At 38.6% G+C, this 23032-nt stretch overlaps 2 protein-coding genes across 2 annotated transcripts; both read left to right on the top strand.

Moving 5' to 3' along the window:
• Positions 1-8464: 8464 nt before the first annotated feature.
• On the top strand, positions 8465-15897 carry ppp5c (protein phosphatase 5, catalytic subunit). Its single transcript, XM_085244145.1, has 13 exons — positions 8465-8582; positions 10303-10544; positions 11167-11314; positions 11429-11550; positions 11661-11726; positions 11934-12032; positions 12179-12284; positions 12893-13035; positions 13349-13436; positions 13541-13581; positions 13699-13877; positions 13968-14049; positions 14759-15897. Exons 1-13 carry the CDS (start codon positions 8486-8488, stop codon positions 14819-14821), a joined length of 1476 nt encoding a protein of 491 aa, XP_085100271.1. The 5' UTR covers positions 8465-8485; the 3' UTR covers positions 14822-15897.
• Positions 15898-17070: 1173 nt separating this feature from the next.
• LOC146560211 (THAP domain-containing protein 5-like) lies at positions 17071-21344 on the top strand. The gene is made up of 5 exons (XM_085245061.1): positions 17071-17272; positions 19149-19332; positions 19731-20545; positions 20660-20846; positions 20961-21344. The coding sequence occupies exons 1-5, from the start codon at positions 17199-17201 to the stop codon at positions 21078-21080; spliced, it is 1380 nt and encodes a 459-aa protein (XP_085101187.1). The 5' UTR covers positions 17071-17198; the 3' UTR covers positions 21081-21344.
• The last annotated feature ends 1688 nt before the right edge of the window (positions 21345-23032 follow it).

Below are 23032 nucleotides of genomic sequence, written 5' to 3' on the forward strand. Positions count from 1 at the left end.
AAAATAGTAAATGTTATTAGCTGCATGATTAAACATAACTAAAAAAAAGTCAGTGTTTCTAGAAAATCAGCAATGGAACAGATATATAAAAAAATACCAATTTTTTATAGATCATATTTGTTTTTATATTTTTTATTAATAACAACATTCCACATCTTAAAGCATGGCAAAACCTTTTGTGTTTTAATAGTTTTATAGAGTTCAACTTAAATATGTCATTATAACTAAACAAGATTCTGAACTTGGATTACATTTTTGTTCTTGATATTTTTGCAAATTAGTACAAATTTAACAAGATATATTAACTTAGTTGAATATAAAATATTGAACAAAAGCCTTGAGTCATTCCTCGTTTCTTTTTCCTTATATTTTGCTTTTCAGAGGTTAGAACTCTTGTAATGCTCTAGGATCGTTTTTGGGTTTTTTTTGTCATTTTCAGTCTAATTCTTGCACCTAATTATTTTCAGAGCACTGTTTATTTGATATGTTAAGCCAGATGATGTGCATCATTCAATCATAAAAAAAGACTCAAACTAGACTTGTATCTGCACATAACACACAACTTGGCAAAGAAACTATTTTAAACTCTATATTAGACACTTTGTTACTAGCAACCACAAAAGCATATAACTTGTTCACATTTCTTTTGCCCAATCTATAAAAAATGCTAAACAACACAAAACAACAAAAAACAGGGAGATTCCCAAAGAGCTATTGGCAAAAAAAAAAAGAAAGAAAGAAAGAAAAAAAAGCAGAGGGCAGAAGAAGAAGTCTGAAAGCAGTACCTGAAAGTCATGTTCTTGAAAAATAAGAAAAAAAATATCCAGCAAAGAGGACATGAGAGATACAAATGGCCCTTCGGCTGAGCTACTGTTTGCTGGAGTGTCGTGAGAAATGACTTCAGGGGAATGGTGGCTGTCAAGAAACCATTCTTAAGGAAGGGAAACAGGGAGAAATGACACAATAATTGTACTGAAAATTATTAGCAACGCATCTTACACTGCGATGAATCAAAACTAGAAATCCTTAATTAAAATTGCCATCTTATATAGACTAAATCAGAAAAAGGGTGCAACACATTGGAGGCTCTGGAGGTCTGAAGCTGTATTTAAGTTAGTGGTGTTGGGGATTTTTGGATGGAAATGAACGCTGAAAAGTACGGTCAGATTTTGATGCACTGTGCAATATCACCTGGAAGGCTTTAGACAGAAAACAGAACAAAAGGCAGCCAACATCAAAATAAGAGCTTTTAATGTTCTTCAAGAAGCCTGGAAAACTATTCCTGAAGACTGCTTAAATATTATAAGAAAGCTTGTCTAGCAGAGTTCAGGCAGTGTTGAACAATGGAAGTAGTCAGTTGGTGACATTCCCTGTCCAGTCTGAGTAAAAAAAAAAAAAAGAAATGTTGAAAAGATGCTTTCATTTTTAAAATAATTCATAACTAAAGGAGTTAATGAAGGGTTTTCCATAACATGATTTTGCTGCTTTTTTTTAAGTAAAGCTTTTTCTTCTGTTTTTGTTCTTTTGGTTTGGTCCTTTCTTTTTAGCCTGTAACAACCAAGATTTCTCCTCTCACAGGCCCGACAACAGCTTTGGCATCCTCACATATACACACGTGCTCAACACACAACCAGGGGGGAAAAAAGGCATTTTGTCAGAGAGGTATAACAGAACCCAGACTGTGAAAGAAGGCCCTAATTCAAGCCAGTCTATCCTAGCATCAGCACCACAGTCCCGCCCCTCTGGCACTGCTGAATCATCAAGACTCACCCTTAATGCACTGGAATGGCCGAGAGTTTCACACACACCGTGCCTTCCATAGTAGTATTTGTGACTAAATTAATTTGGAAGGCCGACTACTTGATGATAAAGGCAAAGATCATAAAGTCTGACTCATTCTACTGAGGTCCAGTGAGAAATTGGAAGATGATATCTGTGGTGGATTTTTGGTTCACAGCACCTGATGAACACATGTGACTAAACGACTGAGTGTGGTCCTCATTTTCCTTTAGATACACCCGCTGGTCTGCACTGCAAATAGGTAGAAAGGGCCATCTGGTGCAAAAGGCACCTACATCTAATGCTGCCTCCTCTGACTGGCCACCCAAGAGTTCAGGATGTGAACTAATACTTTGCTGTAATGAATTACTCCCTAGAGATATAAAAATAAAGTTAAGGGATGAGTCTGGAAGGCTCCCAAAGTGCTGTCAGTAGTCAATGCTAACTGACAGGAAAGTCCAACAGTAAGAGCAACAGGAAAAGGAAACTCTCCCCCACAACATCCTGGATGGCCTGCCCATGTGTGACTGAATATTTTCAGATATTGTTCAGGGTCTTTGTTTGTGCCTCATAGCTGGTATTGTCATGGCAAAGTTATAATGTCTAATTAGTGATTTGCAAACATCTGTGTGTACACTATAATGCTGTGGTTGGCAAAGTAATGTTATTCTACTGACAGATATTTACAGCTTGTTTTGAATACTTCTAACTGTCTGCTCCGCTGCTTGTTTGTTACAGCTATTCTAGTCTCTTGAGATAATTCCACCACATTAGAAGAAGTCTGGGGCAGATTTTTCAACAACCCGTCCCTCTTTCCACCTTATTTGCAGAGTTCTGTTGAAGTCTTCCTTTCCTTTCAAGTCCCATAGTCATCTAATGGTCAGAATGTGTGTACCCAGACATCCTGAGTCACTTATGATGCCGGTTCCTTTCTGTGGGAAAGCGTGACCATGTGTGCTGTGCTCAGTCGCTCATTGCTCATAAACAGTAGGAGCACAGCCTGCAATGTAAAATAAACTAGCCGCCACAACATGCTGTCACTACCGCTAACTAGCGTGAAAACAACAACCACAGAGCCAGATCAAAGGGGTGCAGCCGGTCACACAACTCCTCGGCTTACGTGCCACTCTCGCTTTGATAGATTATCCTCTTGCTCTTTCTCGCTTTACGATAGAAGGTTATTGTGTGATTTAAGATGTAAGTCTGTCAAAGAGTTGGCGTCACATCCAAGTGAATTGGCGGAGCTGGTAATGAACTCTAAAAAGGTGAAAGCCTGCGTGTGTTAGATGAAAACTTGCCAAGTTCACCATGATGGTTGATATCACAAGGCAATGAAGAGCAGCGTCATGGGTGGTCACTGTGTATAAATACTTTTTACTGAGGATGTTCCTCTCCTTGCCTTTCTTCATGCTCACATACAGACTATAACAAACTTTTCACCTCAAACATTCATAGCATGTTGATTCAGCATGTCTATTTCACATCCTCCGCTGTCTGCTATGCTCTATCTATCTGCATTCCTCCACATGAGCTTCTGTCTTTCTCTCTGAGGCGCAGAGTCATTGCCCTATTTGCTTGAATTTCTCATTTCCTGTTTGGGGTGTGTATCCGATCCCTTGTTCTCGTGCCCAGCACACATCAAACACTCAAAGCGAGAAAAAGAGACCGAAAGAAGGGCACACAGAAAGTATATAAGTGAGGGAATCGTGGCAAAATTTGAGGTGAATGGGAGAGGTTGACTTTGAAAGGAATCGGGCTGAAGATGTCAGGACAATGGAAAGGAAAAATCTTGACCACTGTCAGAGAAAGCAAATGGAAAACCAAAAAGGAGTAGGAAACACAAAGCGGTTAATTATAATATCCACAGATATGCCTCAAAAAAGGTCAGGCTCATGTCAAAGGCGTTGTTCATTCTGTAAGATCACGTTTCATCTTTATCTAATTTATAAGGAATCTGGGCTGATTTCACTTCCCTGTGCAATTTGTTTTTATTTACTCAAATTATCTGTTTAGTCAGTCATTTTCCAAATTTCCTTTAACAAGGCTGTGGTGCCAGTCAAACAGGAGGGGGTTGCTGAGCTATAGCCATTAAAAATACAGCTTCCCATAGTCTGCTTCACATTTCCATCATAAAGGACTGATTCCACTCAGGCTGTGTGTGGGCTTACACTCAGGTATGGAGTAGTGGTTTCAGTAGCTAAAGCAACTAACTGTAGTGTATTTGTTTCATGAGACAAAACTGCTTGTTTTACTGGAAAATATGCTGTCATTCGTTGTAGCACCAAATCTGATATTAAACTTATAACCCAGCTTTTAAAAACTGAAGTGAAGAAATAAAGCAAATGGAATCCTGATGCAAAGTTAAAGAGTTTCCATTTATTCTGCTAGTCGTTTTCATTTTTCATGGCCGGGTTTTTTGCAAAAAACAAAACAAAACATAGATTTTCTTTGTCTATGTATCAGAAAATGATAAAAAAAAAAAAAAGTCAACAAAAACAACTTAAAAAACAAATCAAAACTAAACATAAACTCAGCTACAACCGTTGTGTGTTTATATATCTTCAAGGTAAGGAAAGAACAATAATTACCAGTAAATGTTTGCCCTTTTGAATGACTTCATACTTAAAATCTGTGTTTGAATGGAAGAGTTACAAATTAAGAAATAAAACAAGCAATAAAAACCATCATCAACATGAAATCAGATGCTCATTTAAGGATTTCTAGTCATCAAAATTCAAACTGTAGCCGAAAGGTAAAATTTGTATTTTATACTTAGAAGAGCACTGCAAGAAATGCAAACAGACGCTCAACAGAATATAAACACTAACGATTTCTATACCCTCCTTCAGTCTCCACCCTAACCACTGTGGTTACAAGTCCAAGAAACACAGGAGAAAAACAGAAGAGGATTTTAATGTGGAAAGGTAAAGCAGCAGTGTTTTTTAAGCAGGTATGCATCACGTTTCTTTTCCATTTACATAAAATTTCCAACACTTTTCCTGAGGCACAAGTGAACATGCAATTTGTCATTTGGGGATGTTGGTTGACACACTAGCTGATGGCTACACCAATCAACGGGAGACTTTGTAATGCTGCTGTACAATGTGGGCAATCCCTGCAATTTATGACTCACACTGTCAGAAAAAAGCAGCAGGTTACAGTCAAAGCCAATGTCTAAACTAACCATGACGAAAATGAGAACTAGGATGGTAACTGAAGCTCATGGGGTTTTTTTTATCACAACTTATCTTCAATTTGGCTTTAAGTCCTGTGCCCTGCCTACTAGAAAAACATGTGGTTCAAATAAACGTGACCCCCCACAGACTCCCTGAAGTCAAGCGCTCATTAGTGAATTATTTTCACAGAGTAGAGCAGAAGAAACTGTTGTTGTCTCAACTTATACATAATACTCGCCAGGTCTGATAAGATGGTTAAAGGGATATAGTAAAAGAGTTGGGGGGTAGGGCACAATCACACAATCGCTACTACTATGCGCTACAAAACAATAAATACTAAGAAGGTCTGGAACAAGCCTATGTAACAATATACTCCAAGCACTCTGAGACCTCATCATTTATTGGCTTGTGGAGCTGGAATGTCACTCACATTCCCACTGACCTTCATCAGTGTCTGTCTCTGGTTGCTCGTATATCTCTGTGCTCCTCCGTTTGTGTTTGTTTTAACTTTCTCAGGACCCCCCCCACCACCAAAACGCCCATGCATCGTGCACCCGAGAGGACAGCAATTTCCCTCTTCCCTCCTCCCACCAAGCCAGACTTTCTCTACCTCTCTCCCTCCCACACTGTCTCTCCCACTCACTGTCTGCGTTTACTCTCATGTGTGGCTGACGCTATAACGTCAGCTCATGCTCAGTCAATCTTGACGTGTTTTTTTTTTTTATATATTTTTTTTCCATCCCTGAAGCGCTACTAGTAAAACCATCACAGACACGCCATGGCTCAGAAAGGCGGGCGAGTCATTGGTAATCTTCTAAGAGAAAGTGAACTCACACTGAGGTTAGTAAGTGTATGGTAGAGGTCACGGACAGTGAGTCACCCAAGTACTTGGCCTCTTATTCTTCATGGTGGGATGTCGCTTGTGAGTCACTGCAACAGACTGGACTGGGTTGTATACTCTGTGTCATATGCTTTTCTTCACCATGTCAAGTTCTGTTGAACTTCTAACCCTAACCAGTTAAAACCCAAATACACCAAACTGCAAAGCTATATCTGAAAGGGCTGATGTTCTGGTACACAAGACATATGTGACTATGTACATTGCTACTAGAAAAGGAAAGGTGTTTCTATTTAAATTTAGGTTCATGTGACATTTTACAAGCCAATTATATGAGACTGAGGTGCATCAGATGTCATGTGTGAGTGAAAACATTGTGGAGCTATGCACCTGTGCTTTGTCCCCTCATTAGTGTGTCTTGTTGCGTGCATACAACAGTGACAGAGAGAAATGTAAACCCCACATAGCCTGGAGGCATATGTAACATAAACAAAGTAACTGTGCCAGAGGCTGTACTTTTTTGTTATTGAGCCAACAATTTATTAAATGGGGAATTTTCTGTAGCTCAGTCAGGTGCATATTTAAAGACAGGGTATTTAAAGCAGTTAATCCAGACAGACCATGGCAAATTGTCCCACATATGAATCATTAAGTCAGTCTTTCACTAATTATTCTTTTGAAACAAATTACTCATCATCTTAAAATTTCAATGGTTAACCTCACGCGAGGCTTAAGGCTGCCTACAAAACAAACCGGTTTTATGTCTATATCAGTGAATGTATTTACTGACCCCTGCTGGCTGATAACCTAAAATAACTCAAACGTGGATACAATTTGACATTGAAATTAGATTTGCAAGTCAAATGAAGAGCTGAACCAATATCAGCAAACACACAGTTTATGTGCAGTTTGTTACATAATGTGTCTCAGCTGAGTTAAATACAGATGCAGAATTAACTTTAATATGTGAAACTCAGAAATTGAGAAATATGTAAGAAAGAGAGGAAGGGAGAGTGAGAAAGGGTTATTTTCAAAGGTAAGGATTGTCCAGGAAGTAGATCTTTTAAAGGGGAAACTTAAAGCATAAAATCCTCATTTATTTTAGAGTTGTTGTTTGTTTTGTTTTTTAAATCAGTTATTGGATATTGAATCTATACATTACTGCGGAAATTTTGCTTTTGCACAACATTTTGGAAAACAAATTGAAGCCAAATTTTGCTTGCCTAAAGTTCATGGTGAAATTTAGGTTACACTGAGGGTAGCAAACCAATTTAAATAGAAGGTGATGATACTGATTACATTCACTCAGGGGAATTCTACCTGTCACATTAGCTTTAAAGTGTCTAAAGGATGAAAAGAATCTGTGACAGCTTATGTAACATCTGATTATCTCATTATTTTTTAAGGGAATACTGGAGTAGCAGCACAAGACAGCTGATCACAGCCTGCACACATATAAAAATCTCCTTGAATTGACAAAACAATTCACTATGCGACTTATTTCCAGGTGACTATTCTCTCACAGTTTCCCCAGCTACCAAATCCTACTTTAAATACTGTAGAAGGGAGAACAAACACTAGAGGGGCTTTTTATTTATTTATTTTTTTATCACGGATGTGAACCTCAATTACAAAACCATACTTTCACTATTTACTGATAGGACACCAAAGGAAGTTATTAGTGGACACTGAAAAACACAAAAAACCCAACTAGCAAAATATTAATGTAACAAAGAAATGCATTTACTTTTTTAGGCACTCAAAGCACAAAACGTGCTTATTGCAAACTAGTCTAAAGCAGTGGTAGGAAACCATGTGTGTATGGGATTTGCATGTGTTTTCCACACTCACTGAAATCACTGCTCAGGTAACTAATCTTATAACCCCACAAGTTCCTCTTTTGATTTTTATTGGAATCTCAGCTGACTCTAAATTATATTAATTTCAGATAAATCAGAATAATTGGAATCTAATTTGGTTGTTATTGGGATCTTTTAAATTGTGGGTATTTTTGCTTTCATTTGCAAAGCACAAATATATATAGCACTTACATATTTATAATGCACTTATAACATGCATGTCTTCGGACCCTGGCAGAAAGACAGAGTACTAAGAGGAAATCACTACAGGTACTTTAGAGTGAGTCAAACATGCAAACTACACACAACGAGCCCCCTGCCAGGATTTGAACCAGAAGCCTTCTTAACTAAGGACAGCACTAACCACTCCACCACTATGCTAACCTGTTTCAGATCTCCTGGCACCCTCTCAGCTCGGTTCCTTGGGTGCACCATATATGATAACGGCTATGCTGTTTTAGTATTTTACTGTTTAGAAATTCTTCCACGATCAGTCAAACCAGATGGTGTCTGTCCCTGCAGAAACCTGGGCAAATGTGATGAGAACACAGATATCGCTCATGACAGTGTCAAGCTCTACCACTTGTCACCACTATCCCATAGAAATACACATGTAACTCATAATAAATCCAGAATTATTTATTCCAGAAATAATTTAACCCACATTGGTGGATCTGAAATTGGGTATAACATCAATGTTATTAACTTTGACCCGAACAGTGTGTTGTAGTTTTCGTAATGTCGCACGTATGATCACCCCGTAAAATTACTTTCAATATGACAAATGGTAAAAACTACACCTAACTTTGCGACCTTTACGACAGTCCATCCCAATGGCGCACATATCGGAAAACGGCAGTGAGAAGAAGATGGCGGAGGGAGGTAACGATGCCGAGCTACTCAAGGAGAAGGCGAATAAGTACTTTAAAGGTAATTTCTAAAACCTGTCAAGTCAGTGTGTTTTTTCAGTATTTTTTTTATAATTTGACACTGTGTCCATTGGTTAGCAGCGGCGTGATTGTGTTGCAGTACACCTCAAGCAAAGCCGGTCGCAAATACTAAGCTAGTGTTGCTCAGAGAGCATGCTAATGGTAAACCCCATTCATTGGGATCCGCGGCACTGATGGGTAACAGCAGCTAGCTAGTAGCCACTACACTCAGCAGCGACAGCACCGACGTTAACCCATGCCGTCACTCGTGTCGTGTATATTACACCACCAACTTCCCTATTTATCCAATGTCTCGAAGTTATAAGGTTTATGACCATGCGCTGTGTTTAACAGTCACTGATTTGTTTCCATTTAGCCGCCGCAGCGGGTTAATATTGTAGTTTAAGGTGAGGTTCACATAGAACTAGAATTTTCTGTTAGCCGGCGGCTGCTTGAACAGGAAGAGCAGCGAGGCAGAGCTCCCTAAACTCATGGCAGCAGTTACGAAATCTTCAATGTAACTCAACTCTTATTCGTTTATCTGAAATACAATTAGATTTCAAGTCACTGAAGAGGCGCTTTTAATATCGTACGATTAGCATTGAAACGTGGTAGTCACGTTGCGCCCCCATTCAAAACACATAGATAATGAAAGTGTCTGTTAAGCAACCGGCGCTAGGGTTTCTAGTTCATTTAGGTAGATTCCTTAGTAAATCAAAGCATATAAAATCCAGCTTGGACACAGTGGTGATCTGTGAAACATGCATATGAGGTTATCAGCCGTCATTCACATTTTGTATTAAGTACATTGTCCAGGATGTATTTTTCACGCCCACGACAGGTCTGTCTGTCGCTGGTTAATTGGGAAACTTCTGCGGGGTTGATACTGATGAGTCAGAGTACCGGTAGGTGCAAAGAAAAGACTGTTATGTGAGGGACGGGGTGGTATTTTTCTGCTTTATAATTCATATAACCATGTTAGACATGCACTCCCCGGGGTTGCAGTCCCATTACTTTCCTAATATAAGACACATTTTTTCCTGGTGTCAGATTCTAGAATAGAATTGTCATTTTACATGTACAATGAAATTGTGGGTGCTCCACACCAACTGTGCTGGAATGAAATATAAATGGTAGATAGCAGGAATAAATAGCCAACAGGAGAAATATATACAATCAAGAGGGATATATATAAACAAAAGAAATATATGGCACACATTAGAAAGCAAATATGGTCTAGAACTAGTACGTTTTGGCAGTTTTATTTTCTTAGTTGTATATATTGCAAAACTTGTAAAACCTGCTTTAGTTTGTTGTCTGTTTGTAAAGGTGGGGATATGATTTCTTCATAAACAATGCTGAATTTAAAAAAAAAATTCTTAATATGTTTGGTGACTGGTCTGCATATAGTTTATGCCCTTCAAAATAAACCCATTAAATATATATGTGTATATATTATGTTTGTGTGTGTGTCTGTGTGTATAAATAGTTATGTTAAATAATCGTGATTGACCAAAATGATCAACAATTTATTTTTGCTATAATTCAACAGTCCTATGATTAAGAAAACCATGTATCATGGCAGTGATATACACTGCTAAACACACACCATTGTAGTTTTTACAATTTCTTTCACTAGTGGGTAACTCATTACGTTATGTTTGAGTGTATGATCAAGGTCCAGTTAAACTCCAACTTTGTTTTTTCTTTTCCTTATTCAGAAAAAGACTATGAAAATGCAATCAAGTACTACTCAGAAGCCTTGGAACTCAATCCATCCAATGCCATATACTACAGCAACCGAAGCCTGGCATACCTACGCACAGAGTGCTATGGTTATGCCCTGGCGGATGCCACAAAGGCCCTGGAAGTAGACAAAAACTACATTAAGGGATATTACCGCCGTGCCACCTCCAACATGGCACTGGGCAAATTTAAAGCTGCACTAAAAGACTACGAAACGGTAAGAAGCAATAGCATTTTTTATTATTAGAAGACACATCATGTACACTTGCCATCCAGTCTAACCTTGAATAGAACAAAGTACAGAGCTCTCCACTTCCATCTGTTGCTCTGTCACCACCAGTTAGGCTCTTTGTGTTGCCTTAACAGCACAAAGTGGGGATTATCCTGTAATCCTGTCATGATGCCAATTAGATCCAGTTTGAAGGCTCTCATACCACAGTTAATGGGGTTTGTGCCTTCCTCATAATAAGCAATATAATTTAAATATAACGATAGACCTTAGGGATCTCTGAAGTTCTGTCTTAGTCTCTAGTTTATTGCACAAACCAGACCACTAACCATGATATTTCAAAAAGCATATTCAACGCTTCTGTAAGCAAAGAAGGGTTGGGGCTAGATTTAAATGTGTATAACTCTTAAGAGATATGGGACAGAACATCATGTGACTAAAACCATTGTTCATTTTACGTATGTTAATTGAGAGATTTGATCCTTTATGTTTCTGTTTCTATTTATATTCTCAGCTTTACATCTATACAAAGTCCTTGTCCCTATGTATGCTTTAATGCCAGTTAAAGGTTAACCAGGGTGTTTATTTCATGTCTCTGTCCTGATAATAGGTAGTGAGGGTTCGACCGAATGACAAGGATGCAAGGATGAAGTATCAAGAATGTAACAAGATTGTGAAACAGAAGGCTTTTGAGAGAGCCATTGCCAGCGACGAGACAAAGAAATCTGTTGTTGACTCTTTGGACATTGAAAACATGAGTATGTTTGCTTTCTTATTTGAGGAATATACATTAGTGTCATATAATAATATTTAATTCAGAAGGTAATAAGGTGAAAGATGTGATGTGAACCATATTAATCTTGACTGTGCAGCGATTGAGGATGACTATACAGGCCCAAAACTTGAAGACGGGAAGGTAACATTGAAGTTCATGAAAGAGATGATGGATTGGTTCAAAGATCAGAAGAAACTGCACAGAAAGTGTGCTTATCAGGTAACCATAGTTATTTATATGACATATAGTAGAGTAAGACAAGGAAATGGAAATATGTGTATGCTTCAAATTAAACTGGTATGTATGTATGTATTTCTTTTTTTTCCCAGATTTTGGTGCAAGTTAAAGATGTTCTGTCAAAACTGCCAAGTCTTGTTGAAATCACGTTAAAAGAGGTGAGGATTTTTCTTCATATACTCAAGAATGAAGTGAAGTTTTTTAGTTCACAAGTAATGAGTACAAAATTAGAGCGTGGTCATATTTTCTAAGTGCTAACACTAACAAAACCCATAATGGGAGTACAGGTAGTAGATGATTGTACATGGCCATTTTTTAAAGTTCTCCATTCTTTGTTAAAGATGTTCTGTTTCTCTTTGTCACAGACAGAAAAAATAACCATTTGTGGGGACACTCATGGCCAATACTACGATCTCCTCAACATCTTCAAGTTGAACGGCTTACCTTCTGACACCAACCCTTATGTATCCTTTGTTTTTGCTGACGCTCACACACATTGGTTTTAAATTTGTGTTCACTGGAGTACTTTTTTGTGTCTAAAATTGTAACAGTCAGATGCCACAAACTTGTCCAGAACTTGTGCGTCATAATGCTTAACCACAGCATTCAGCTGTTCAATGGTGACTTTGTGGATCGTGGCTCTTTCTCTGTTGAGGTCATTCTTACCCTTTTTGGCTTCAAGCTGCTCTACCCCAACAACTTCCACTTGCTTAGAGGTGAGAGCGCTCAAGAGTGTTGTGCATGGATCTCAGGCTGCTGTAACGTGCCATATTGTACATCATGATAACTACATATCTCTGTTGGCATTGGGTTTAAATGCATCTACTGCAAAGTCCTATAATTTATCAGTAATTTAACACCTTTCATGATTAACTGAACATATTGATAGAATATCAAACAACAACTGCTATGGCATTATGTTCAAATAGTCTATGTATTGTAAAAATATTGTTTTGAAGAATAGTCAACTAAACAAGAAAGGTTCATGTTTTACTTTAATGGAATACAGACCACTAACCACACAAATTTGTACCATTAGATGGTGCAACATGTCAGTGCAACATTTATTTAACCACACAAGAAACTGGGAGTAAATTCTAGTTCATAGCAGCAATGTGGTGAATGGCAGAAGTTGTTAAATAGGGGGTGAAATGCTGTCACCTAGTGGTGAAAGTTTAAATTCTGCAGAAGGTAATCGCAAACAACTCTTCTAAAGAGCGATACCCAGAAGTCATTTGCTGGATAATTGATCCTCCATAGTAATGACTGATTAAAATATTTAAGCGTCCTGTGTAATCCGCAGTAACCACTTTTAAATCTGCAGGTAACCATGAGACGGACAACATGAACCAGATGTATGGATTTGAAGGGGAGGTCAAAGCCAAGTACACAGCCCAGATGTTTCAGCTTTTCAGCGAGGTCTTCCAGTGGCTTCCTCTTGCACAGTGTATCAACAATAAAGTACTGGTAAGCTTTGAGAATGTGAACTAAAAGGTGACACTGGCGAGTAATTTATTTGTGCTTAAGGTGTGAATATGTATGGATTTAATTCTTATGGTTGTCATTTAAGTGGAAGTTAATTCAAAATGATGAGATATAAAGTATATAGGAGTATGCTAATGTATGTAATTTCTGTCACCTCAGTTATGCTTCTGAAATAGTATGTGTTGTTAAGATAACTTACTGATTACTATTTTTTTGTATTCATCACTTTTCTTGCACAATGTTTCATGTGTTTTTATTGCTGTACTCACAGTTCTAATTAAATTCTCCATGTCAGGTTATGCACGGTGGGCTGTTCAGTGAAGATGGTGTCACATTGGAAGACTTAAGGAAGATTGACAGGAATAGACAGCCTCCAGACTCAGGTGGGGCCAGACTCTTAAGTCATTATCAGTTTAAATTGCTATAAGAAATAACCTTTAAAAGGGATGACAAGTATAATTTAACACTTTTCCCCATGCGTTCACAGGTCCTATGTGTGACCTCCTCTGGTCAGATCCACAGCCACAGGTGAGTTCTCACCCACAGGTTTATACTGAAGCATAATTCAGTGCTTCCTACAGATCTGGATGCAATTTGTGGCAGTACCTGCTTTATAGTTTGTGTCTCTCTCTCCCTCTTACACAGAATGGCCGGTCGATCAGTAAGCGAGGGGTGAGTTGCCAGTTTGGGCCCGATGTGACGGAGCGCTTCCTGGAGCAGAACAAGCTGGATTTCATTGTGCGTAGTCATGAGGTCAAAGCTGAGGGGTACGAGGTCACTCACTCAGGGAAGTGCATCACCGTGTTCTCAGCACCCAACTACTGGTAAGTAATCAAGTTACCTAACTTAAGTGTTGACTGTTAAAAAAGTGGCACATTTTAACTGTTGTATTCTCCTTTTTTTTCTTCCCTCAGTGATCAGATGGGAAACAAAGGAGCATATATCCACCTCAGGGGATCAGACCTCAAACCAGAATTTCACCAGTTCACAGCTGTGGTTAGTGTCCTGTTATCTTGAGTTTAATAAAATCAATATAATATAATAATAATAATGATGATGATATAGAAATAAATAGTTATTTAATAAATAAAACAGTGCAGGCAGTGTCTCCTAAAAGATTAAAAATTTACCCGTAATACATAAAGTGCATGTTGAGGTTTAGTCAGTAAGGTACATCACTTTCAGGTCCTTAATTAAAAGAAGCGATATCTCAGATGTTTCTACATGAAACAGGGATTGAATTGCGCTAATGGAAAAGTGGTTGAAGTGTAACAAAAACTTAAAAGTACTTCATTCTCATTAACAAAAATTTTAAAGATAAGAAACCTAGAAACAACATTGATATTATATCACTTAAGTGGATATTTTAATGAAGATCATCACTATACAAATTTTGAATATGTGGTTAGCTTAATGCATAGTGTCACAGTGACATCTGCTGGACTACTGAGATGAACTTCTCCCTCATGTTTAGGCCATTTTTTTCCCTATTCCTAATTTATAAGTAATCTGACAATTTGTGAAAATGATGCATTAGAAATCATAACACCCTGAGATGAGCAGTGGAGTCATATATTATCCTAACCAAGTGGAATAAAGCCGAAAACATCAAACTACTATTAACTGCTAAAAGTTTAGCTAGTAGTGTCTTAAGAGTTTTAAAAATCTTCTTAAATTGGAATCTAATTCTCATCTCCTTTTACAGCCTCATCCGAATGTCAAGCCCATGGCATATGCCAACACGCTAATGCAGTTGGGGATGATGTAGAGACCCATCTAATCTGTCTGTGACACTGATGACCTCTCATCGGATCCGAACCATCCCAGCCACCTCGTTCCTTCCAGCGCTCGGACATGCTGTTGTTCATGCTTAGCCTAAGGGATCCCTCTCCCTAAAAAACTTCAGCTAGTTGTACGCATAAAGTGTGTGGTTTAGTTCGGATGGGAAGAGATCACTTAGACCAGCCCAGTCCAGGCCTGGATATACTCCTTCACATTACCGGCTAAAACTGAAAAATTACAATTTCCGTTGTCCCTTTGCCTGCTTTTGTGTTCCATCAGTGGGTACAAAAACAACCACAACATTTTCTGACGAGTTTCCTTCAAGCTGCTTTGTTTCTAAATATGTGAGCTCCTCAGACGGCATCATATAGCTGGTATTTACCAAAGATCTGTAATGAAAATGATTGTTCAGTTTTTGCAAGGTGCATCTTGTGACTCTGAAACCTAGCATTGTATACTGTTGGCCTGCATACACAGAGATTAGAGCTTTGGAAACTGGTTGAAAAGCAGCATGTCTATCAGTGTTTCTCAAACCACTCTGCAGTATGTCGGTTTATTTCTCACAAATCCAAAATCTTATTACATGTATGATTCCAGTCTAAAAAACAGATATTAAGTCTCTGGGTGCACACTGAAAGGTGCTGTTTGCCATTAGTGGTGTATTTAGCTGGTTCGGTCACGTGCACTGCTTCCCAGTAAGGAAGATACTGCTGCTCTCCATGTGTTCATCTCCTCGGTCGTCATTGTGCCACTGACCCAGCGGTTCCCGCACAGTCCACTCTCTCCAAACTAGCTTGTAAAGCAAACACTGTTGGCACTCTAGTCTCCAATACATGTTCAATTACCAGTGACTTATTAACCCCGTATGTGAATTTCTTCAGTACACAAACATCAGAAATGCAATCCTGTCTTGAAACGCACAGCTGCATTGTCCAGTGGCCCTCAACTTTTTAGATAAAGAAATACACTGATGTGTATGTATATAACTGTATCATTTAAAGATTCTGTGTAATGTTTGGAGAAAAATATTGAATAAAAAAGCCAGTCCAGTGATTTTAGAAACATGCCTATATCTTTATTTACGTCAGCTAATAGTCTAAGCTTGCAGCTTTGCAGTTTCAACAAGCTTCAAATATATTACCTTGTTTTGTTTAATTACAATGATCAGATTGTTTTTTCAATAAAATACTTAATATATGTTTCAGAAACAGCAAAGGCTACAAATAAGAATGCTATGGAAAGTATAGATCACAAAGGACTGGAAAAGCAATGGAAGACAGCAGGTTTGATAAGTTTTTTTTCTTCAAAAATTATTCATTTTGTTTCTGATTTCATATCCATGGAAAATATGGAAGATGGCAAGGAGTATTAAATTGGAGACTAAATGAAGTAAATAATAATCACAGATCCAAACTCAAGCCAATACGTGGGTAGCAAAGAGCAAGAGTGGAGGAGATGCTATTAGCTATAAATACATTAGCTAATATTTAAAACAAAATGTAAAAAATAGATGGGGACAAGCTAGCAGAAAGAGCAGTGTACAGTACTGTGCAAAAGTTTTGAACCCCTCTTAATTGCATCATATTTTGCTTCCAAGGAACTAGAGCAAATAACTTATCCAGGCTTACTGAAGATCTGAAGAGTCACACAAGAACTGAACTAAATATCAGTGGTAACAGGTTTACTATTGTAATGAATCCAAATGTGAAACTCTTCTGTACGGAGGATCTCAGGAAAAAGGTGCAACACTGGGTGTCTACAGCCATCTGTAAAGCATGGCTCTGTCATGGTCTGCATTGTTTGGAAACAAAATGCTGGAAATATGAATACAGTCAGAGTTTGATGCACCATCTTCACTGAGAAGGAAACAAACGGCAGACAATATCAAAAGAGCTCCGAAGCCTGGGGAGCTAGTCCTGAAGAAATGACAAGAAAGCAGCCGAACAGGCTGTGTTGAAGAATAACAGCCTGAACCTATTTCCCCAGCAAAATATAAAGAAACGACGTCGTTTTTCACAGTACTGTATATTTATGTAATTCTATCACTTTTGGGGTAACTAACGAAGGGGTCCCATAAAACAACGAAACAGCTTATTTCCTGAAACAACGTTTAAAATGTATACATCTAGAAAAAGTCAAACAGTTTGCCAACTCATCCGCGACTCCTCAAGCAAAGCTGCCTGCTTCCTGTGGGCGTGGCGGTCGCGCTCGTTTGACGTCGCAGACTCCAACAGCTGATCCTCCTTCGTCACCTAAGGCGCCACGAGTTTACAACACAGCACGAGTTTCACAGACCTGTTTCACCTTGTTATGAACTCAGCGGGACACGAAGACAGCAGCAGAAGTTACCGTAGCGCTCCGAGATGCCAAAATATTGTTCGGTCCCAAACTGCAAGAATGACTCCGCGAGCGACAGCAACAGGAAAAGCTTCTACAGGTGAGCAGGTGTTTTAAAACGGTGTTAGCAGGCCAGCTAAACGCGATGCTCAGATGAGACAGGTAGAGGCGCAATCCAACTTCCAACTTTTTCCTGTTCGACGGGTTAGTCTCACAATCTCGTTTTTACTGACGGAAAATAACAACCGAGGTTAGAAAATCTCCGCACAGGAGACGCTTTTTATACGTTTGATAAGTTTGTGTCTTCTACTTCTGACTTTGAAGAAGCCTTCATTTAATCAACACAGCACTTGACTTGATTTAAGCCAGGCCGTCAACACGGTGAAGTCTCGATTAAAGCAAACTTTTAATCAAGACATTTTTGTTTATATCAACGCTGTCTGATTTGTAGCTCTAAGGTATTCTGGTGAGTAAGTTATATTGACAAGTTGTGCAGAAGAGCAGGCAGAAATAGTGATGTGTCATCCTTATCTTTAAGCTGATGCACTCCTAGAGCTGCAGAACCATTGTACGATATTGCAGCCAGTATCAACGATACTTTTAACTTATAAAGGCAGCTTATGTAGAGGACAGCAGTGGATCAATAAATATGCTTAATCTGAATACTTTGACAGCTAATTTTATTTTATTTTTTTACACCTTATATTTTTAATTAATTAAGTAGTTAAGTTAAAACACACGTCTGTGAAGGTTCTCAGTCATCCAGGTCATCGTAGTCTAAAGGAGCTTGGAAAGAAAAAAGTCCGGACTTCTTTGAGTTGCTTCAGTTCAGAACCGAAGAAGCTTCTCGGATGAGAAGAAGTCCAGACTAAAAGAAAAGAAGCCCTTTAGACTAAAAACACACATCTCAAAATGCTTCACCTGTTTTGAAACATTTTATTTTATTTTATTCTGGAGAGTTTGAATGTGCCTGCTTGGAAAGCACTTTGTGTTGGTTTCTACTGTGCTGTATATGTGAATAATGCCTTGACAGTTGACACAAACGGTATTACTACGTTATTATCGTAGTTAGTTCATACTTCATTTGTTAAGTTCCAATAAAGTATTTCATATATATCATTGCCATGGTAATCAGTCTTCTGGTAACATCTGTGATGACCAAGAAAACTTTGAAAAATATCTGACACAAAGATACTGAAACATCACTTTTACCACACCATGATGATGTTCGTCTGGGTCTTTATTAATTCCTACACGGATATTTGCAGTATATTTAGTTACAGCCATAAAATACCTCCACAGGATGCTCCTCTGCCTCACTCACTACAGCCTACACGTGTCTACTCAGTCTGGGTCACGTGACTTTACAATAACAAAACATGGCAGCAGGAGGGGGGAGGGGCAACATGTGCTGGCATGTCTGTTAAAGTATCAATCTGCCCACCGCTAGATTGTGTAAGTCGCTATAGCATGCAAGTAAAGATTCAAAAGATGAAACATCCTACGAATAAAATAAACTTTTCAGCAATAATAAGAGTACCTCAAGAATATTGCCTAACACCTTGGCTGTTTTGGGGGATTTATTATTTTTTTTGTTGTTGTTGTTGTTTTTGGCTGTGTAATTTCAGTATCAGTTAATGTCTAAAAGAACATGCAACAACTTCACAGATTTCACAACTTTACAACAGGTTCACAGGTTCAGAACAAAAGTAAATATGAACACAGTTACACTAGCTGCAAGCTGCTGCAAGATGTAGTTGGTCAGAGCAAGCCAAAATGTGATGAGTCCACAGAGTCAGTCAGTTACCTGATCAGATCATATCAGATGCACTGATTTGCACTGTCCAATCACTGACACACACACAATATAAACTGAGTTTTAGGAAGCTATTTTCTAGTTGCACATTAATATGAACAATTTCACTTGAAGGAAGCGTGATCAGTGTTTTACGTGTGTAATTTTCATTGTTTTCTAGGTTCCCTCTTCAGGACCCAGTCAGGCTGCAGCAGTGGCTGAGAAACATGGGACGTGAGAACTGGGCTCCCTCTCGGCACCAGTATATTTGCCACGAACATTTTGCACCTTCATGCTTCAAAGTGCGATGGGGGATCCGTTACCTTGAGAGAGACGCTGTGCCCACTGTGTTTCAGGAGGCTGAGGTAAAGCAAAAAGAAACTAAACTTGATTTTTAGTGTTGCAAAGTAGCGCCAATTATTTTACTGAATGCTGAGGTCTTGTTTTAAAACACAGGAAAGTTTCATTCTCCTACCTGGATTTTAGTTTAAGCAGTTTACCTTAGTTCATAAGGCTCGAGAGCAACTCTTGCAGTATTTTAAGTAGTAATAGTGTTATTGTAATTGTGGAGATTCTATGCTAGAGTCACACAGCATTTGTTTTTTCTTGAACAAAACTAACCAGAATCATACAGAATGCTAATACAGAAGTTTTTGTTGCGTACCAGAATATACAATAACAAATACATTATTTTATAGCTTCTATCTTAACATGGAGAGTTAAGATAAAACCTTGTTTTATGCTTTTTGATTTATCTTTTTAGAAACGGAAAGCCACAGACGATGGCGAGAAGAAAACAAAGCGTCTTCGAACTATCTGTAATCCAAGCGTATCGGTATCAGATGACAAGACCATGGTTTTTGACACAGCAGACATGCAAAACAAAGTGCACACTGTGCACCTGTATCAGATTGCTGTCGATCCATCGCAACAAGAAGAAACCAGCTTGGTGCAACTGAGTGATGTTGGAGAATCTGACTGCTCTTTTGAGCCAGAACTAGACTCACTGGCAACAGTAGACAGATTAGAAACGGGGGTAAACTTCCCTTTAACTGTTTTACACACAATAGATCATCTAAGTAACAGTGGGGAGAAGACAGAGGTTGTACTTATGTCTGAATGTCCTGCTGGGGAAGGGCAAGATGAGCTTATGAATGAAATAACTGCGGCCATTTTAACTCGGGGACACAGGCTGGTAGTGAATGACTCCACCCTTGAGTGCACAGATGAGGCTGTGGCTTTAAGTGGAGTTGAAGATGTGACGCATACCACAGAGTTGTTCTCAGATGGCGACGACGGCAACCAAACTCAAGTCATTGCCTACCTCGAGGCGATACCGAATGTTTTACCCAAAGACACCTTTACCCAGTTTACCTTTTCACCAGAAACGGTACTATCATCGGCTCTGAGCTCCACACCCATCACATCCACTCTGCCTATAGTGTCCAAACACGCAGCACCTCCCCCCACATCCCTGGTCCTCACTTTGGAAAGACTGGATTCTGAAGGAGGAGAGGGAGATGAAGGCAAGTCGGAGGACGACGATACAGAGCAAGATTACCAGCTCGAGGAGCACTGGTGAGTTCTGATGCTTAATTTAAATTTCTTTTTTTTCATTCAATGAAAGAGTCTTTCTTATATCCCTTTGCAGTATTATGGTTTTTAGACTCTCTATTTTTATTACATCATCAGCTACCACAAGAACAGTTTGAGTAAGGAGCAGCTGGAGGGAATTGTGTGTGAGCTACAGAAAAAGGTCAAAGTGCTGCAGCAGCGGCACCGAAGACACCTGGAAAAACTCGTTGGACTGGAGAACACGGTCAGCCAGCTGAGACAAAGCAATCTGCTGAATGAAGAGCGACTGCAGTTACTGGAGAGGGTATTTATTGGAATGAAGTTCAGACTGGCAGCTGTAGCTGTCTTCCAATATATCACTTGAAGTCATTTAAGTTTTCATTTAACTGAAATAATTTTTTGTCTCTTTGTTTCTCAGGCGTACATGCAGACCAACGGAGCAGTGTCTGATGCTGGTGAGACGGTCACCATCATCTATGAGGAGGACGATGCTGCTTACTTGTATACACCACTGATAGATACAGAGGCAAAGCTGTGAGGCCTGACTGACTGCGGATATCCCATCTCTGCGTCTGTGCCAAATAAATAAATAAATGAAAGAATAATGGAGCTTAAGCTGTTGAAAACAAAACGCTACAAAATTTTGTTCTTTCCAGTTTTGTCTCTAATCCAGAAAAAAATATATGAAATGTGACTGTGGGTTAGTCCATCTGCTGTGAACTTTCAACAAATACGGATAAATAGTGGGACAGTGTGGTTTGTGATAATGTACATATAATTAAAGTAACTTCAGTTTGGGTTCCTGTTTGTGTAGTTTTTATGAATCCATATATTTATTTAAAAAAAAACAGATTATTCAACCACTGAAGTGCATCTCATGAGAAGGAGTTGGATATAATTATCACTGACGGCACTGAAAGGCAGGCTGAAACAAAACAAATGAGTCAACACAGAACACACCCTGTTTTCTGAATTGCAGTTTTGGTTCTTGGAAGTTCACTCTCATTTTCCATTACACCGAGAACACCATGTAGTGATTTGATCTAAAAGGCATTTCTTATATATTTATGTGTAAATATGTGCCTGCTTGTCTCCTCCTACCTTTGTCCCAGAGATTAAAGTCGCTACACTTTATTGAAGGATGCCCCAAATCCCACTTCATTTCAAGTGTCTTTGTCTAAAAGAACTGATAGAGAGCCCCAGGTATTTAACTAGTTTGTTTTCCCCTTGGTGGTGGTCCTGACTGTTGTTGACCCACTCTGAGCTCACATGTGTTGTCACATGAGGCAAAGTGTGACACAAGGCGTGGGTCATTATGTCAGAGGAGCCACCCTTTGGGTGACATTTCCTCGTCATGTGAGTCTCAGAAGTCAAAATTATAGTGGGGTTTTAATCCCCTTGGTAGGGTTCTGAAGATTGCATTGTAAGTGGCTGACAGCTGGTGTCGTTAACCATCACTTCTTTTTGAAAATGGTCGTCCTTTCACTCCTCTGTCAAAGCACGCGCTTCCTTGGTCCAATAAGCACATCACTCAAGACTCTACAACTAGTCTTTTTATTATTCACGTTATTTCAGTTACAATCACTGTATGTTTGTGACATTTGAATATAAACAGTATATCTAGTAACACTATATTATTAAAAGTAAATCGATAAGAAAAGTCACGAACACTGTTACATCTTATATCATAAAATACAGCAGTAGTTGGACTAAAACAAAAAGTATATATTTAGGCCAAATGTCACATTTAACTAACCTTTCAAAATCTGACTTTTAGACAACGACAATTTAAATGTACATTACCTCACCTACTCCCCTTTTTTGGAAGGGGAGCTAACATTTTTTCCCACATTTGCTTTACTAGTATTTAAAAAGAGAACATAAGTAGTTTTTGTTTTGTTTTTTCCCCTATGGAAATGAACATAATGCTAATAGAGAATCTATGCTATAACTTTGTTCAATAAAACCTGTAGCAAATTATGTATATGATGTAGAGTTGAGACATTACTCAACAGTAGAACTGCCAGCAAAATAAGCAGTTCATTAAACCTGCATGATTTCATAGGAGTGTGAAATTCTCCCTTTTACAGTGTGTTTTCTGTCTCTGTCACTAGATGGTGGCAGTGCCAGTAAAACCTTACTGGATTGTTCATCTGGATTGTTACAATTTTAAGTTAGTTTTACACACATTTACAGTGACAGATTATTTTTTGAAAGAGGGATTTAACACAGTCAAAGTGGTTCAAATAAGACCAACACATCACATTGCTTTTTTAAATAAATGACTGCAAACAAGTTTTACCTTCATTACCAGTGTAATATTTTTATGCAATTAGTCTTGTTCTGAGTATTCATTTTTTGCTTAATTGCTCTCATTTATCAGTTGCATTATAAAAGTGGAAATGAATGTCTAAATATGTTCTGTGGGGAATTGAATGAGCTATTATAATAACTTGCAAAAGTACCTTGGATGGCTGCATGGAGAGTTAA

Source organism: Mchenga conophoros, linkage group LG14, assembly GCF_057382185.1.
Source record: "Mchenga conophoros isolate Kocher_MC1m ecotype Shallow Benthic linkage group LG14, M_conophoros_male_GT1.1, whole genome shotgun sequence".
Taxonomy (NCBI): domain Eukaryota; kingdom Metazoa; phylum Chordata; class Actinopteri; order Cichliformes; family Cichlidae; genus Mchenga; species Mchenga conophoros.

What these genes read in the sequence shown, in the direction of transcription:
- ppp5c (XM_085244145.1), top strand. Translation starts at nt 8,486, where the DNA reads ATGGCGCACATATCGGAAAACGGCAGTGAGAAGAAGATGGCGGAGGGA. An exon ending in GGCGAATAAGTACTTTAAAG is followed by an intron (nt 8,583 to 10,302) that starts GTAATTTCTAAA and finishes TTCCTTATTCAG; the next exon opens with AAAAAGACTATGAAAATGCA. An exon ending in TTGAAATCACGTTAAAAGAG is followed by an intron (nt 11,727 to 11,933) that starts GTGAGGATTTTT and finishes TCTTTGTCACAG; the next exon opens with ACAGAAAAAATAACCATTTG.
- LOC146560211 (XM_085245061.1), top strand. Translation starts at nt 17,199, where the DNA reads ATGCCAAAATATTGTTCGGTCCCAAACTGCAAGAATGACTCCGCGAGC. An exon ending in AACAGGAAAAGCTTCTACAG is followed by an intron (nt 17,273 to 19,148) that starts GTGAGCAGGTGT and finishes ATTGTTTTCTAG; the next exon opens with GTTCCCTCTTCAGGACCCAG. An exon ending in GACTGCAGTTACTGGAGAGG is followed by an intron (nt 20,847 to 20,960) that starts GTATTTATTGGA and finishes TTTGTTTCTCAG; the next exon opens with GCGTACATGCAGACCAACGG.